At 49.0% G+C, this 18751-nt stretch overlaps 1 protein-coding gene across 2 annotated transcripts in view; it reads right to left on the bottom strand.

Annotated features, from left to right (window-relative positions):
- Nucleotides 1-9297, bottom strand: part of PIWIL1 (piwi like RNA-mediated gene silencing 1) — a 30235-nt gene extending 20938 nt beyond the window's left edge. The window contains exons 1-5 of one of the 2 annotated variants that reach the window (XM_039249569.1): nucleotides 9238-9297; nucleotides 6129-6215; nucleotides 5468-5579; nucleotides 741-866; nucleotides 37-251 (exon numbers count right to left, since the gene is read on the bottom strand). In XM_039249569.1, the coding sequence (XP_039105500.1) occupies nucleotides 37-251; nucleotides 741-866; nucleotides 5468-5579; nucleotides 6129-6206 (531 nt within the window). In that variant the 5' untranslated portion in view covers nucleotides 6207-6215; nucleotides 9238-9297. Of the gene's footprint in view, nucleotides 1-36; nucleotides 252-740; nucleotides 867-5467; nucleotides 5580-6128; nucleotides 6216-7268; nucleotides 7346-9237 lie in introns of those variants that run through there. The other variant, XM_039249568.1, reaches the window with a different exon arrangement.
- Nucleotides 9298-18751: the final 9454 nt, after the last annotated feature.

The raw sequence follows: 18751 nt of genomic DNA, 5'->3' as shown, positions 1-18751 counted from the left end.
CATCACCCTCTTCCCAACCCGACATTTTAAAATAACCTTGTGCTGTAGTCTTTTAGGTAAAAATAATATTGTTCCATCAAAAGCATGACACCTTCCAATTAAATCTTCATGCTGAAACAGAAGAGCTGAGCGGAGTCTCCTGGCCTCCATCAGCGGGTTATAGTCAATGTGGTACTGGTACAAGGCCCACTGGGGACGGGACGTCAGTCGAAAATGGTTCGTGCTCAGCCTTACTATGATGCCTGAAGACCCTGTGAAAGTCAGTCACGTGTGATTAACAGAACAGGATTTTCTTCCCCCAACTCCTTCCTACTGGGGGAAGCAGATGCAGCTCTGTAACCAAAAGGTTGGGAATAGTACAGGACACTAAAGGTCTCACACATCTGACTTTGAGGACCACTATCCTGTGAAGTTCCTAAAAGCATACATTTAGGAATAAATTCCCCTCAGACTAAGTAATTTACAACAGGACCAACCAAATCTACGGCAAAACCCTTTATACAAGAACACCACCACCCACTTAACATGCCACACTGCAGGGCAGCTGAAGACCACTATGACCGATTTCGTCGAAGCAGAGAGGGGGGAGGTGGAGAAGCCATGCAGTACCCTAAGCACATGTGCCCACCCCCCAGGACTGTGTCACACAGACACAGGCTCGAGGTGTGGCGCGTCAATTCAGCGTCCTCCGTACTTGAAAAGTAATCTCGTGAAAACTGCATTCTCCATAATCACCCTACCTGTTTTTGATTCTCTAACATGGTCTAGGTTCTGTCTTGTGTTAACACCGAGATCATGAAAGTCTCTACGACGACCTCCTCTCTCTGCTAATGATAATTCCTGAAACCCAGCAGATATCTGGAGCTCTTAAAAAAAAAAAAAAAGAAAGATATTAATATATGTGGTAACATGAAACATGATATAAGGAATAACAGTACTAAGTCCCCAAGTAATACCATATGAAACCTGAAAGCTCCCGAGGTGCCACGGATAATGTATATGGATTCCGTCAGAATGTCTTAGGTGTCTGCTGGCCATCAGAACATCCTAACGAGGATTTCTTCTGTAAAGCCTTTCTTGCCACTGCCCTAGTCAAGCTCAGCTGCTCCCCCATAAGATGTACCATTAAAAGATGAAGAGAACTGGACTATGATTCAAGAACTCAGGAGCAACTCTGTTGCCTGGGAAGTTATTTTTCTGTACTCCAAGTTCTGAACAGCCTAAGAACCTTCTATCAGTGTCTCTCACAGCCTTATGATGAAATTATAGCTACAGGAATTAGTGGTTTCTAGGTTTCAACGTGTAACCTGAATTAGAAAATTTAAGTCTAAAATGTAACTTCCTCACAAATTCCTTTAACACGCAGAACAGATGGGACCACATGGGGTATGTCCCACCGCCATCATGCAAATATCCTTTTGGGACAGGTTCATGCTTCGCTGCAAAATTATTAAAACTTTCAATCTGTACAACATATGGAAATAGCTCACGTCAACAGTATGACGTGGGCCAAAGAATGAACATGGGCCTTGTGGTCAAGTGTTAAAATCCTAGCTTACAGCTAATGGAAGTGATACCCCATGTACTAGCGATTCCACCTTCCCAACTGCTCAGTCTTCTTTTTTAACAAAGCTTATTTAGGTAATAATGTACCTAAAATACAAGAATTCCGCCTTCCCTGCAGTAAGGATGGGCGAAGAGACTTAAGCAGAAATGCCTGGATCAAACTTCTCGGAAAGCACCTGGGGAGGAGAGCCAGTGGCCGGTGTTTATGTTCTCTGTGCCCCTTGGCTGCCAATCTTACCTGGAATCTGGTCGTGATCACCAAATGTATGTGGTAATGACAAGAAGTCAGGACAAAAGAACAAAACAACTGAAGAGACCAGTTTTCTTCTGGTGGCAAATTCCAGATCTAGAACCCAATTGCCAACTCCTGGGTTTTTTGTTAGAGAGGAACAGTGGCTTGAGCAAAGTATCAGTTCCTGATACACCTTGGAAACAGGTTATTCTAATGTCAGCTTCAACTTCTTTACCGGAAAAGTGATGAATGTTACGGGCAGCTCATGTTTTAGAGGAGAACACAATTTATAAAACTCTTTAAAGGTGTTGCTAAATATGTTGGTTCTTATACCTCATAATATTCAGGGGCACCTGAGTGGCTTAGTCAGTTGAGCATCCCAGCTTTTGATTTCAGCTCAGGTCGTGATCTCAGTTGGTGGGAATGAGCCCTGTGTCAGGCTCCCTGCTGACAGTGTGGAGCCTGTTTGGGATTCTCTCTCTCTCTGCCTCTTCCCTGTTTGCATGTGCTCACATGCATGTGCACACGCTCTGTCTCAATAAACTTTAAAAGAAAAAAATCCTTTAAATATGTAACTTTTTGTCTTCTTTGGTGAACTTTTTATCCCCAAAACTTTCAATTTAAAGAAAATATCCTTGGCTGTGTGTGATGAACTACATACTAACACAGGTCAGGCATATGGAGTCCAACCTAGTAACAATGACAGGTCATAGAGGCTTTTTCTCCTGAAAAACCTGAATTTGTCTTAAAATTCCATTCTGGATACAAAAACCAGACTGCAAGTTTCTGAATATAAATAACGATGAAGTCCATTCCCCTCTCTACACACAGTACTGCAATGCTACTTAGCAAAAGCACAACTGTCAATCTGTGAAGAAAACAGGTTTCAGAATGAAAAAACTGTAAACCTTGCTAATTACACACCTAATTTTACTGTGCTTTGCAGATTTTTTTTTTTTTTTTTTTTTTTACAACTGAAGGCTTGTGGCAACCCTACATTATACAAGTCTACTGGTATCATTTTTCCAACATTTGCTCACTTCACTTCTGTGTCACATTTCAGTAATTCTCACACCATTTCAAACTTTTTCATTATTGTGTTTGTTATGGTGATCTGTGATCAGTAATTAAAACTTGCTGAAAACTTAAATGATGGTTGGCACTCTTTAGCAGTATTTTTGAATTAGGTGTGTACGCTGGACACGATGCTGTTGCACACGTGACAGACCACAGCAGTGCGCACGGAACTTCCATACACACCGGCACACCCCACGATCCACCTGACTTGCTTGGTTCTATCTGCGTTATTGCAGTGTCTGGAACCCAACCTGCAGCATCTCTGAGGTGTGCCTAGAATTTCCCCTTCCGTGCAGCTGCTGGAATGACTAAAATACACATCAGATCTTGCTACTCTTCTATTTCAGAGCCCTTCAGAATAAAAGTCAAGAACAAGGTTTCATTAACAATAGATCTAACTTGTCACTTCAATTTCTAAAACCTAGTAAACATGTGAACATTTGGGACAGGAACTTCTCAGATACAATCCTCACAAAAGCAGTGAAATGACATCATTTGTTATTCCAAGTATTATGTTATCCTCACAAGGGTCCTTAGGGTTAGATGCTACCTTTCTACAGATGGGAAATGGAATTTCACAGAATTTAAATTCAGGCATAAGTGTTACATAATTAATAACAATCAACATAGAGCATGTTTTAAGAAATTAGATTGAAGTATTTCTCACAATCTTATCTGCATTTTAAGGCTGCAATAATAGGGAAATGTTTTAAAACAAATTCAGCAAATCTAGCTATAGGTTGAATTTCAAAAGAATATAGGTATCAAAATTAGAGGAGAAAGTGGGTCAAATCCTATAGGTTTAGAGAGATTAATGCCTTAAATGAATTCTCATCAAGCAGCTTAGGAAATATAACACTGCCTCTCAGAATAGTAACAGGTCATCGGAGACAAAAGACCCTTCCAGTCTTCTCACCGACTCTTCAAATGTAGCACTATTTACAAAAAAATTTTTTTAAATGTTTACTTATTTCTGAGAGAGACAGAGACAGACAGAGGGGGAGCAGGAAAGAGAGAGAGGGAGACACAGAATCTAAAGCAGCTCCAGGCTCCTAGCTGTCAGCACAGAGCCTGAAGTGGGGCTCAAACTCACGAACTGTGAGATCATGACCTGAGCTGAAGTCAGACACTCAACCGACTGAGCCCCCCAGGTGCCCTTCAAATGTAGCACTATTAACTGATGTCTTCCCTCAAACTTTCCTGAAAAAATACACATAAACACACGTATTCACTAAAAATATGAAGGTAATGCTGCCTTACCACATGATCTCATCTCTGTAGCCCAGGTGGGGCCTACGTCCCTCAGTGGGGAGAAACGGTGCTCTGTTGTTAAAGTACAGAGGTGCTACCTGACTCCTCCAGGCAGGCCTTCCCAGTGGGGGGCAGGGCATGGGACGGCCCTTACACGCTCATGCTGTCCCTGCCCCAGTCTGTTGGGTACACGCCCAGGAGGGGACGTGCTCATGAAAGGGCACCCTCATGGCTGCTACCTGTTACACAAGTCCGCACAACTGCACCACGCCATGCGGAGGACGGTGCCAACATTGGCACCAAAAAAAAAAAAAAAAAAAAAAGATGGGAGAACAAACAGGTAAAAAAATGTTCACTTGGTTTAAATTTCTTTAAAAGGCTTAGAGTTTTCATTAGTCTTGGTATTTTTCAATGCACTGCCCTTTCCTTTGCCCGCTTTCCCAGCAGCCTGTGAAACATCGGGGTTTAGACGAGTGCCGCGTGCGCCAGAGCAGCAGCCCCACCAGCACTTCCGGGGGTCTCCAGGCTGCCTGCTGACACAGACCGTGGCCGTCACGGCGCGGTTGCCGTGGCTCAGACACCACAGACTCACCCGGGGGCTCCTCTACCGTTCCCGGACCTCACTGGTCAGGACCAGCCCTCTGGAGTGTGCGGGGACGTAACCACGGAGGAGAGGCGGGACAAGCTTCGCCTCGTCACCAGCTGTCCCCACACTGCTTACGGAGCACCCGTAAGCACCCCGTGCCCACCCGCGGGAGAGCCAGCGTCATTACCTCAGGTCCCCGCATGTACAGGGGAGTTTTTCCTGCACTGAAACCAAACTTAACTGTTGAAGAATCTTATTACATCAAGTATCCAAATTCATGTTTGTAACAAAGTACTGAAAAGACAGAATTTTTGGAATCAGAACTGGTGTTCTGATCTCACCAGTTGTCCTAATTTTGGCCTCGAGTTTTTGTACCCGAGAAACGGGGTAGGGCAATACACCACGTAAGACACGGTGTATTATAAAACGCTTAGAAATGTTAAAGGTGGTCCAGCCCTGGATGAAATCACTAAAGATGCCAAAAGAATGTTCTAAAATAGCTTATTAACGAAGAAGCAAATGTATGATTAGTTCAGAATTACTCTGTAAGAGCCAATATGGGGCCCTGGCAAGGACATGCTCTTTCACTTCCAAGGAGAGAAACCCCCTGGTGGCCGACACAGTCTGAGTGTGCCTGTTATACTTGGAGTTGAAAGCACTGTGCCCGGGAGCCCTTTTATTTGTGAGGAGTCCATACACTGGTCACCGCTCCAGGTCTACCGCACGAGCACAAAGCCCTCTTACCCTCCCTTCACCTTGTGACTTGGCTGGCGCTCCGCCTGCTCCTCTCTGTCGTCCACGGCCAACTAATTCCCCCTCTGCTGCCGGCTGCTGAAGCCGAGGCGGGACGAAGCCAGGGGGCTGACTCTAGAGTGACACACAAATAAACAGCATGCTTTTCACGTCAAAGATCACAGAGGATACGGTCTTAAACAAGACTAAGATGTTCAAACAAAAGTGATCTAAATTAGAAATCAAACACAGTGTTCCTGTAAAGGAGTTTCTTCAAAAATGGCTCACTAACTCAAGAACTAACTCTTAAGACCCTCAGGAAACAGAGCATGATCATCTTTGGTCTGCTCTCATGTCCTTCGCAGGGCAGTTTTTTAAACTTTTTTCAATAGCCTAAGCTCATAAAGATTTCACAGATTTGGGGCACCTGGGGGGCTCAGTCGGTTAAGCGTCCAACTTCGGCTCAGGTCACATTATGGTTCGTGGGATTGGAGCCCCACGTTGGACTCTGTGCTGACAGCTCAGAGCTTGGAGCTGCTTCAGATTCTGTGTCTCCCCCTCTCTCTGCCCCTCCCCCACTTGTGCTCTATCAAAAATAAACGTTAAAAAAATTTTTTTTAAAAGATTTAACCAGTTTGTTTCCCACAGGTCTTTCCTGCACTTAGAAAACGGTAAAGCACTCACGGCAGTGGCCCCCACGTGCTGCGCCGTCTCCTGGCCACGAGCCCTTCCTCTCGCTCTTGCTCTGGCCCGCCCAGTCATTTCTCTTCCCTGAGAGGAAATAATCACAAACATGACACTCAGCGTGCACAATCTGACTGCTTCTAAAACGTGACCTTTAAACTTCAAGACTCTAAAACAAACTCCTGAATGATCACATATTTTTCTAACTTCTCCTCTAGTGAACTCAAACGCTGACCGTAGACCATGCTCGGGGGGGGGGGGGGCACCAAAGTGGAAGACTTGTTTTAATACATGATTTCATTTTTTGTTGCATTACTGTCTTTTAGAAATGTTTAAAGTTTATTTACTTATTTTGAGAGGGAGAGAGAGTGCAAGTGGGGGAGAAGCAGAGAAAGAAAAGGAAAAAGAGGGAGACACAGGATCCAAAGCAGGCTCCAGGCTGTCAGCATAGAGCCCAACATGGGGCTTGAACCCAGGAACCGCGAGATCATGACCTGAGCCGAAGTCGGACGCATAACTGACCGAGCCACCCAGGTGCCCCTGAATTACTGTTTTATATGACGCACGGAGAAACTGTTGAGACGTCTGAGTTTGGGGACTAGCTCTTCCACATGTGGACACATATCTAGGACAGCAGGCACTGTTGGCACCGGCAGGCTCTTTACAGAATTTGCACACATATACAGCACAGCCTCCGGGATTTCCCCTACGGCTTCACGTAAACACACTCAAACTAGTGTCTTTTACAGCACATCACTCGGGCTCCAGAATTTCATTCTCGGTGAGTGGCACGGCCACCCACTTTGTCTCTAAGGAGAAAAGACGGAGTAATTTATCTCTAAACTACTCCTTTATTGCTCCTGCTACCTCTGACCCAACAGTTCTTTCCATTTCTTCAATAGCACCATGGTAGTAAGCTCCTGGGGGCCAGGATGGGTGCTGGGCATGAGACATGACCACGTAAAAAGTTTACCCACCCATCGCCCCCACCAGAGTAGAAAGCAGTATCATCAGGTTATTCACGGTGTAGACCTCAGAGATGGCCTGCCTGAACCCTACTCCTTCACGGAAGTGACCTTGAGCACATCACATGACCTTGACTCCTCTCTTCACCTGTAATATGGAACTCTGATGACCTACCACACAGGCCGTGTGTGGTGCAAGTGAGAACACACGTGACGTCCTTGGTACCCGGCAGCATTCAACAAGTATTAGCTCTAATGGAAAAAGGCACGTAAAATTGCAGCTACAAATTTTTAAAAGTTTAACACAGGCAATAAACAGCACGTTCTCACAGGACCCGCCTCCGACGAAGCTAACATTTACACTGGGATGAAGATGATTCGAACTGGAAGGTGGACGGCACCCATCTTCCCCAACAGGGTGAGGGGTCAAGTGTGGCTTGTGTGCAGGACCAGAGCTGCCTGGTGACTCCGGGGTCCCCAGCGTCCCCAGGAAGGACGGCTGGTGAGCTCCGAGGCAGGCAAAGATCAGAATGCACAGGCGAAGATCAGAATGGATGGGGCCTGCAGACTACGGGGCTGGGCGCAGGGGGCCAGGAAGGTTCTAAGTACAGAGGCGCAGGCTGTGACATCATTTATGCTTAAGATCGCTCTCCTGAGCATCAGGTTTTCATCTTTTTTTCAGTTTTAACAGCTTCTGAAGTCCTTGCTCTGAGAGCATTCCCAGAAACACAAACCTAACGACGTCCGCAGCGGTGTAAGACCCGACTTCCTATCACATTCCACGGATCAGAAGCAAATCCACAAACCCACCGAACAGTGAAACCTTCCCAATCTGATCCTATCGCAGCAATTTCCAGGGTTGGTTACGGAACACAGCCTGCAAGGGGCCCACATATCAGAACTCGTGTTTAATGCCACTGGCAAGGACCGTGCACTTCTACTGCCCCTGATGGCCGAGCGCACCTAACTCACGCGCGAGCCCACCTGGGAACGTGCTCGGGGCTCTTACTGAAGGGGGACAGAACGAGACTTCCCCACACGCAGCCCGGGAAACTCCGCGATTCACCGTGTCCTACGGGGTGTCCTGCTCTGCCACCCGGCTGGGTGCCACCCGGCTGGGTGCCACCGGCTGGCAGTACAGCCGCTCGTGGACGGCCCCGCGCCTCCTTCCCTCCTCCCGCACAGCCGGCGCGGCCTGTCCCCCGTGGGTCCTGCGCACCCAGCCGCGTGCCAGGCACCAGCGTGGGGTTTAAGCCTAGACAAGGCCGAGCCGCCGCCTCCAAAAGCAAACCCTTTCAGGGCGCACTTCCCAAAACGTGGGCTCTCCTGGAAACGCCTAGAACTCGTGGGAAACGCCAACCAAGCTCCCAGACCCACGGGTCCACAGCTCCCTTCGGGCCTCCAGGTGATTCTCACCGTCACTCACGACACCCACGTAACCACACACAGGTGGGGCGCGCAGGCCCCGTGCTGGGCGGGCCGGTACGGCCATGGTCCTCCCGACCTCAGGACACCCCGGACAGGAAGACAACGGCCACCTTCAAGTAGGACCCGGAGACGGCGCTTCGAAGCCTCACCCCAGCCGGACGCGACGCCCGCGGCAAACCGCCGTCCGTGCAGGGAGCCAGAGCCTACGAGGCCCCTGCGGACTGAGCCCGGAGGCCCAAGCCCCTACCGAGGTCCCCCGAGGTCCCCCCACCTGGACAGCGCGCCTCTCCTGACCCTGGGCGGTACCCGGGGAATGCCCTCCCCGCCCCGACGGTGCCCCTTCAACCCGGGGGTGTCTAGGAATGCCCCCCAAACCACACAGGGCTCCCCCAACCCGGGCAGTGTCCACGGATGTCCTTCGCTGACCCCGGGAGTGCCCCAGAATGCCCCCTGACCCAGACAGCGTCCCCCCCCAGCCCTGGTCAGTGTCCAGGAATGCCCCCCCGACCTTGGAAGTGGCCCCCAGTCCCAAGCCATGTCCGCATACGTCCCCTACCCCCCTCCGCAGCATTCCCCGCCCCTGGGCGGTCCCTCCCCGCCGGCGAGGCCCCCTCCTTCCCCAGCATCGGCACCACGGTACCCTCACCAGGCCCCGAGGCCGCCGCTGCAGGTCAGCACACACCGTGCGGCCCCGCGACCCCAGCCCCTCACCTTACCTCAGCCTCTGCCTCCGCGGCTCCGCTCCGCGAACCGCGCCAACCGTCCCCGCACGCAGGATCCCTCCGCGCCGGGACTTCGGGCCCTGAGGCCCACCCCAGTGCCCTGGCGCCCTCGCCCCGCGAAGCCCGGCCGCTCACCGTGGCCACCAGCCGGGGCTCCCGCCTGTAGGCGGCTGCGAGACGTGGACGCCCGCCAAAGGGGCGCGGCGTTCCTTTTCTGGGCGGATGGACACTTCCGCCTGGCGGTGAAGTCGACTGCACGTGACACCGGCTAACGGCGTGGCGAGGACGTGCGCGCGCTGCGCCCTGATTGGCTGACACGCGCCCGGCGGTTTGCGGCCGGAGGCGGCGGGGGGCGGGGCCAGAGGAGCCGCGGCCGCAGGCGGGCGGGACGGTAACCGCGGGCTGGCGGGCCGGGGTGACACTCGGCCGGCTGGCCCCTCCCCCGGGGATTCGGATCCTGCGCGTTCAGCTGCTGGGGCGGCTGCGCTCCGCGTGCGGACAAGCTGCCGGTGATGCTGGCGCCGCTCCGGGCCCACGTTGACCCGAGGCTCCGAGGCCTTCGGTGGGAATTGTTTCCTCCTCGGGCCAACCCAACACGATTAGAACTACTGTAAATGTTGTCCAGTAGGACAGAATTATGTGTCGGGCCGGGACACGGGACTCCTGATGTAACTGGTTAAGCCCAGTAATAATCCAACAGTTTCTTGACGGTGGAGCGTAGGGGCTGCGGCAGTACGGTTACCTAGAGGGGCTCAGCTCAGGGCTGCCTGTATGCAGCGAACACCGAATTTTGTTATTAATACTTCAGCGTGTGTTGAGAGGCCTTGGGGTTTTCCCAAACCACCTCCCCGAATCTATGGTCTCCTCTGTGGGACGGAAGGAACAGGCTGGGTTTCATTGTATTCCGAACCTGCTGCATTGTAAAAACCCACATTCCCGGGTAATCTGGATTCAGTAGATTTGGGAGGGAGCAAGGGATTCCTTTATGGAATCGCCAGGTTATTCGTAAGCTGAGAGAGGTTTGAAATGTCTAAGGCAGGACGCGTGAGCCTGACAACACGCATGCTTAAGGAATTGACTCAAAAAGCCGCAGCACTTGACGCCAGTAGTTTGGGGGGGGGGGGCAGCTTCTCTTTTCACTTTTTAAAAAGCAAAAGGCACCCCCCGTTGGAAATACAAAGACAAACATGAACTCCTCCACAAAGGATGGAAGATGATGGTGGGAAAGATGTTCTGTGCTCTGACCAGCAGACGGAGCAAGAAAACAGGAAATGTCTACAGCTTCCCGTGGCGGCCGGGGACAGCCATGCCGAGAATACAGGCTGCCGGTGTCCCCTCCGTGTTTACCTTCTCCAGGCGCTGACACCCCTTGGGACTTCTAAGGACACAGTGCTTGTGTGAAGTATCACCGGAGCATCTTGGTGTGTGCAGTGCATGGAAATGGGTGGTTTCTGAAGATCTGAGAAGGTGTGATACAGCAAGGTGCAGGCAAACCCCCTCATTCTTCTGATGGCACAAATAGCACCCCTGACAAAGTTCATGTAAAATCAAAGAAAAGCTACACGAGAAGTTGGGGAAACGTGTTTTTTTTCGTTTTGTTTTTGTTTTTTTAAGTTTCTACATTGACAGCATGAGTGACACCAGTTACTGGATACAACTACGTGCCTAACGCCAGACACTGAAAAATGAATGGAGGTAGATTCTCCTTCCAGGAGCTTGGTCAAGAATCAATCACTGAGAAACGGGGGAATCAATTACCGAGAGGGAGCAGAGCACTTCGAGTGACCTGGGGGCTGGGAGGGAGGGTCGCCTGGCACATGCGGACGCTAAAGCCTGGGAGGGTGAATGGGACATGCAGGGAGCCCTATGGTCCAAGCAGGGAGGGGTGTTTCGGGAACTGCCAGTGATTTGGCAGCAGGAGTGACCAGTGCATGCAGAAGAAGATCAGGTGATGACACTGGAGGGGCAGGCCGCGGTCTAGAGGCCGAGTGATCACAACAGACTTAATGTCCAGACTATTGAATGCGACCTGCTGGGGCCGCCACCGCCGCTTTCTGGTTCCAGTGTCCCAGAGGAAAGCCCTTTCCCTGTTGCCCCTCCCTGCCAGCCCCCAGCCGCCACGAATCCACGTTCTCTCTCTGTGGACTTCCTACTTTACTCATATCCTGTAAATGGAATCCTACAATATGTCATCCCTTGGGTCTGCCTTTTCTCACTGAGCATCATGTTTTCAAGGTCGGTCCTTGGACGCTGTAGCATGGGTCAGTCCTTTGTTCCTTTTTATGGCCAAATAATATCCCACAGACCACGGGAAGACCATGCTTGTCTGTCCATTTATCAGTTGAAGGATGAGTCTAATGCTTTCAAAGAGAAGCAGGAAAGCTCATTGTCAGCCCACGGCCATTGGGTTTGTGGCAGTTGTGCTGAGGGACATTGTGGCCACATCACGTCCTGGTTTCCAGATGCAGCACCTACCTGTCTTCTCTGTGGCACTGACAGTGGCGCGTGCCCCATTTACAGCAGGGTCCCATCTTGCCTTCCATCACCTGGGGGTTCTGTCCCCGGCTCTGGCTGGTCCTTCTTCCTGTGGTTCATGGGCGTGTCCTGTCCTAGATGTCCATGGCAGTAGCTCTCACAGTGTGGCCCCCAGGTCAGCAGCATCCACGTCACCTAGAATCTACAGGAAATTCTTGGGTCCCACCCCACACCTGTGGAACTGGGAACTCGAGCCTCGGGCCAGAAATCTGTACACGAGCAGCCTGCTGATTGGTTCTGGTTCACCAGGCAGCGCATGATCCCCTGAGCTGACCACCTGCTCAGTCTCCGGGGAGCCCGGTTGTGACCATGACTTCAGACGGCCTCTTTCACGCAATGGCCCTGAAGCATGTGAGAGCCTCTGTTCTGGTATATTCTGGCAGGAGCTCCTCAGCTCTCCGTGGCTTTGGGAGTCACCTTGCCAGCAGGAGGCACACGGTAGCTGTGGGAGGTTTGGGAAAAGCTTCTACTCATAACTAGTTCTTTTCTAAACATGAGGAAAGAAATGAAACCTCAATGATATTTGAGAGGTAGGTGTCCCCGCTGCCCTCCCGTGGCTCCTGGGTCTCTGAGTCCGTGGGCAGGACTGACAGCTGTCCCACTTCCCGCCTGTTGTCATGAGCCCTGGGACAGGCTGCCATTTGCGTGTGGCCTGTAGGCCGTGGCTCAGGTTACATAATCCTACTCGCTCTGAACCAACCCTCACGAAGTGAGAAAGCTGCTCGAAATGATTCTCGCCGCAGAAACATGGTGGAAAAACCATGAAAAACACAAACATAACCAAACAACAGGAAAAGTGTTAAAACTGACGCTTCCTGTAATCGTACAGGTTTTGTGGGGCCCTAAGCGCTGAATCCTGCAGGCCTGACAGCCTCGTTACTCTCTTGAAAAATAGTAGTAGTAGTAGTAGTAGTAGTAGTAATTATTTCAGAGAGAAAGATCTTTTACCGAATAAATATGTTGTCTTTCAAGCTTTCATTTAAAAAAAATTTCTTTTTTTTGAGAAAGAGTGCAAGCCAGGGAGGGGCAGAGAGAGAGAGGGGGACAGAGGATCCAAAGAAGGCTCTGTGCTGACAGGCTGACAGCAGTGAGCCCAATGCAGGGCTCGAACTCACGAACAGTGAGATCGTGACCTCAGCCGAAGTCTGATGCTCAACTGACTGAGCCACCTACGCACTCCAAGTTTTCAATTTGAAGATAACATTTTATAAAATTATAATTTTATTTATAACATAATATAGGAATATATAATAATGTATAATATACAAATGTGACATCATCTGAAATATGTAAAGTACTTAAAAATGTATAGATATAAATACATAAAATATATAAATAACAAAAATATATAGAATAATTTTATAAAATAAAAGTCAAAAATAAAATATCATCTTTAAATTTAATGTGAATGGGGGAGGGTCAGAGAGAGAGAGAGAGAGACACAGAATCTGAAGCAGCTCCAGGCTCCTAGCCGTCGGCACAGAGCCCGACAGGGGGCTCGAACTCCCACACCGTGAGATCATGACCTGAGCCAAAGTTAGACCCTTAACCGCACAAGCCACCCAGGTGTGCCTAAAATTTCTTCTTTAAAGTATAGCTTTTGGGGTCCCCTGGGTGGCTCAGTCGGTTGGGCGTCTGACTTCGGCTCAGGTCACGATCTCACGGTTCGTGGGTTCTAGCCCCGTGTCAGGTTCCGTGCTGATGGCTCAGAGCCTGGAGCCTGCTTCGGATTCTGTGTCTCCCTCTCTCTCTGACCCTCCCCTTCTCACACTGTCTCTCTCTCTCAGAAATAAATAAAACGTTAAAAAAATAAAGCTTTTGAAGATGAAATTTTGAGATTTTTATATTGGAGCATGTTTATCACATGCGTAATAGGGCACAGTATCTTGTAAATCGTGTAATTGTTTATTATAAATGAATATAAGTGTCTCGAGTGCATGCGCTCCAAAAATTTACTGTCAAGTGCCTGTTGGTAGTTTGGGGGCCGCTGGGCTCCAAGGGGAGGCACAGGGAAGCCGTCTTCTGCAGCGGGTCCAGCCTGTCTCTCTCCCAAGAGCACCCCCACAGCTCAGCTCAGACAGCGCACCTTCAAGAAGTCCTCCTTCCCCAGGTTTTCCTGTCCTGGAGGGCCCTGCGCTCCGGGCCTGCGGCTCCTGACCTGTGTGTGTCCTAAGTGTCCACGGCTCTGGAAGTAGGCACTTTCTCCCAGTTCCTTTGTTGTTCAGGAAGCTCCCTGAGGATGGACCGTGTCTCCTTCAGTTGGGTGTGAACTCAGGAAATGCCGCTGAATACATGAGCGTAGCTGCCAGTGTTCAGCTTTGTACAAACTTTTGTGTGGTGAGCACACCGTCCTTCCCACTCCCGCGTGCCTCCCGGAGGCCAGGCGAGGGTCCAAGTCACCTGCCATGGCCATGCTGGTGTCTCCTTCCCTTCAAGTATCGTGTCCTGTGCTCCAGACTTCTTGTCTTTTCCTAATACCTGCAGGTGTTATGTTTTCTTTAACAAAAAAATTTTTATAATGTTTATTTATTTTTGAAAGAGAGCATGAGCAGGGGAGGGATAGTGAGAGAGAGGGAGACACAGAATCCAAAGCAGCTCCAGGCTCTGAGCTGTCAGCACAGAGCCCGACGTGGGGCTCGAACCCACAAGCCGTGAGATCAGGACCTGAGCTGGTCAGACGCCTAACTGGCTCAGCCCCCCCAGGTTCCCTGGGTGTTTTGTTCTCTGTCGTGTCATTCTGTTCTGCAGTGGTCGTAGTGACTGGCCGCGTTTCTCCCAAATTAAGCTGAAGACCACTTCCTGGTGTCTGAGACCCCCCCCTCCCCCGCAGCCATTTCCTACCCTCCCTGCTGTCACAGCCCAGCATTTCGGTGGGTGTCAACCCCCCTCCCCAGGTGACTCGGGGCTCACTGCAAATTAGTCTGAACTATTAGTGATGGCCCCCTAAACCGTTGCCAGTGAGTGTGCTTTATTTCTGACACTGGCGTGTGACACAATTCTGGTCAAAGACAAGAGAGGATGTTGGCTGGGGTCAGCGAAAAAAAGAAAAATGAAAAAAAAAAAAAGAGCTTAACAAAGAGATGGCGCTTCCTGCCTCCGGACTTTGAAGTAGATGAGGTCCAAGGCGCTGTGGCCGTCCTGTGGCTGAGAACAGTGACTCCAGGCTACTGGTCCTCACGGCTCAACCCCGTCGAATCCGGGGAACCCCGTCGAATGCCTGTGACTGCAGCCGAAGGCGTCCTGATCAGAGAGGTAGCTGTTCCCGCCGCAGGGTGTAGGGCAGCCCCTGGACAGGAACTTGGAGAACGAGAATTCCTGGTTCCGACGCTGAGTTGTGAACCCACAGAACTGACCTCAGACGATACACGGCAGGAAATCTCGAGTTTTAGAAGACCACCCCCCCCACACACACACACCGCTGATTCTGGGTCAATACATCAAGATCAAACTTTGAGAAACGCTGATAACTTATGTTTCAAAGTCTGTCCTGAAGCAGAAATTAAATTTAGGCCAGACACTGGTTTTGACAAATATGCCCCTGACCTTGGGGAGCTGTTCTGAGGCAAACAAGGACCCTAACATAAGTGATCTTGTCATACTCACCCAGCACTCTTAAATTTCTCCTCCGGACGAAGCTGAGCCTCTCTCGAAATCCAAGTTATTTTACGTGTTGGTTAAAAATTGTCACAAAGCGGGGCGCCTGGGTGGCTCGGTTGGTTCAACGTCCAAGTCTTGGTTTGGGTTCAGGTCATGACCTTGCGGTTTGGGAGTTCAAGCCCTTCGTGGGGCCCTGTGCTGAGAGTCTGGAGCCTGCTTGCGATTTTCTCTCTCTCCTTCTCTCTACCCCTTCCGGCTCTCTCCCTGTCTCAAAATAAGTAACTACAACTTAAATTGTCGCAAAGTTTCAGTACCTGTAACACGTGGAGAGGCACAGAGTGGCAGAAGCCCAGGGCACTTGTCTAGAAGCTCGTTTGAACGGCAAGCACACAGTGTGGTTGTGGGGGCTGGCTTAAGGGGGCTGAGAGATTAGGGATGCTTATGGCTAGGGCCCCCCCACCCCCAGCCACCACTGCTTGCTGCCCCTATTAGTGCCTCACAACTATGGTGGCTCCGTGAATGTCTGTTGGGTGCACAAGTGGCCGAGCACACACCTGGGGCTGTGCTGTGCGTGCGAGCCATGGCTCTCCACACCCAGTGCTTCATGGTTACAGTACAATCAGTAACTCCCACCTCACAGGAGTGTTGCATGAACCAGATGAGATAATACACACAAAATGCCTAAAACTATTCCCACCATGTTGTTGATTCACAATACATGTTAGTGTTGTACCAAGTTCAAGGGGGTCCGTAAGCCTGCGTTACAGGTGGAGAAAATTAAACTGTGCTGGTTTACTGACTCCAATGAACACAAAACCTTCATTTAGTAAGTGATGATGCGTGGGGAAATTTTGCTGTGTTGAGTTTTGTTAATGAGAAGCATGGATAATGCAAACTAATTGGGTTGAAGTTTATCTTTGTACTTCAAGAGGGGCTCCAGATACCAATCAATTGTGCGAACACAAGTGCAGAGACAAGTCTAGCCTACTTAGGTGAGAAAACTGTTTTCAAGCCATTGGCTTCTTGCGTTGCATACGACCTGCTAATCGTACGTTACATTTATCTCTGTTTGCAAACTCACCATTACCTTGCTGCTATGGGTATTTAAAATTAATCAAATTGCTTTTTAAAAAAATGTTTATTTATTTTGAGAGAGAGAGTGCGTGTGCGAGAAAGCATGAGTGGTGGGGCAGGGGGTGGGGGGAGCTCAGAGAGAGAGGGAGAGAGAATCCTCGGCTGGTTCCTTGCTCAGCACAGAGGGGCTCAGTCTCACAAACTATTTTGTGAGTCTCACAAACTGAGATTGTGACCTGAGTTGATATCAACAGTCAGACGCTTAACTGACCGAGCCACCCAGGAGCCCCTCAAATTGCTTTAAAAAAAAAAACTCAATAAATAAACATTAAAAAAAAGAGTGCGCCTGGGTGGCTCAGTCGGTTAAGCTTCTGATTTCAGCTCAGGTCATGATCTCACAGCTCGTGGGTTTGAGTCCCACATCAGGCTCTGTGCTGACAGCTCAGAGCCTGGAGCCTTCTTTGGATTGTGTCTCTCTCTCTCTCTCTCTCAAAAAATAAACATTTAAAAACATTAAAAAAAAAAAAAACTTCCCAAAAGTCTTCACACCTCCCACCCAATCAAACCAGTTGCTCTTCTGATTAGTAATAGTACATAAGTAAAAAAACTTATGTTTTTTTTAAATAGTCCAAACAAATAATGAAATTATTGAAAGTTTTGGAAATAGAGGGAAAAGCTCATCCATCATCTCAGGAAAACAATAATTCCTTTAACATTTTTGTGTGTTCTCCTCCATACTTTCCACCACATTTTCATACATTTCCAGTTGTAGCTGATGCATTCAAGTTTATACCCCACCTTTCCTGTTTTTACATAAAACTTACATTGCATAAATTTCAAGTTACCATTCTAGTGATGTATGCTATTAAGTGGATTTATCATGCATTGAAAACTCTTTTTTATTGGCCCTTTTATTGATTCACTATCTTCGGAGTTGTAAACAATGCCCCACATGTAGCTTTTTCTTTCTTTTAGAAATATTTTCAGGATGAAATCCCCAAAGCATGATATCATCTCCCAGGGAATTGTTCACTTTTACGGCCCTTTGTATATTATAGAATTGGTTCTCAAAAAGGCCTAATTGGGCTACTCCCCATTGCCACCAGCTACCTAGCTATCCCTTGCACTGCACCCTCTCAAATGCTGGGCATTAGCATGTAGCAAAGGCATAGGGTCCGCATGCAGAAACTATAAAACCATGTGGAAGGTCATAGAACGAGGTCTGGACATGTGGGGGGCCGTCTCCAGGCCTTGGACGGGAGGATGATTTAAAATGTCATTTCTTCTAAATTAATATATGAATTCAAAGCCATTCCAATGGAATCTTCCACCAGAGAGAGTTTAAAACCTGTCTTAGGGGATGAATTCCTAGGGGAATATTCCACTGGGGATGGAAGAGCCACCGTGAAAGATGGAAATGACAAGACCCTACTCTTTCTTATCAAGTATGAAGACTCAGTTCAAAACAACGTGGTATTGACACCAGAAGAGACAAATAGACCCTCGAAGACTAAGAGGGAGATTCTAAGACAGAGACCCCAGTACAAATGGGAATTTGGTTGAGCAAAGGTGATGTTTCAATTCGGTGGGGAAAACATAGACTTTTTGAAATAAATGGGTGTCATAGCCAAGAGAGTATCTAGAGGAAAATCACGTCACGTTTCCAGCCTAAACCAGACAGCATACAAAACAAACTTCCCGACGGAATGCAGATTCACACGTACAGAGGAAAGGACACAACTTTCAGAAGCCACCGGAAGACTATAATTTGTAGGGTGTTGAGGAGGTCTTTGCAATGTAGAAAACCCAACGCTGTAACAGAAAGACGAAAATATTTAAGGATCTAAAAATTTTGTACGTCAGTCTCCCATAAATAGAGCACGTGAATGAAGAATCTCTTGGAGCGGCAGATAAGGGGCTCCCGTCTACACTGTATCAAGAACGCCTGCAGTCTAGTAGAGAAGCAAGGAAATGGTATGAACACTATTCCAGAAGAGAGCGCTACAGAATGGCCATAAACCGTTCAGCCTCTCAAAGGGTAAGATGCAAAAGACACTAATGTCAGGGATTAAAAAAAGATACCCAAGGGGCAGAAAGAGGGCACAAGTCAAAGGCTGCTAATCAAAATAACACCGGACTATTTAATACCAACACGGAAAGCTAGATACTCGTAATGCACCTTCGTGGAAGCATCTCGAAAACGTGATGCTGAATGAAAGAAGCCGGACACGAGGGACCCCGTCCTCCATGACTCCATTTACGTGAAATGTCCAGAATAGAGACGGAAATTAGATTAGCGATT

Source organism: Hyaena hyaena, unplaced genomic scaffold (genome assembly GCF_003009895.1).
Source record: "Hyaena hyaena isolate Hyena2069 unplaced genomic scaffold, ASM300989v1 scaffold_343, whole genome shotgun sequence".
NCBI classification, from domain to species: domain Eukaryota; kingdom Metazoa; phylum Chordata; class Mammalia; order Carnivora; family Hyaenidae; genus Hyaena; species Hyaena hyaena.
The sequence above is the reverse complement of the archived record's forward strand: the minus strand, read 5'-3'. Positions and strand labels throughout refer to the sequence as shown.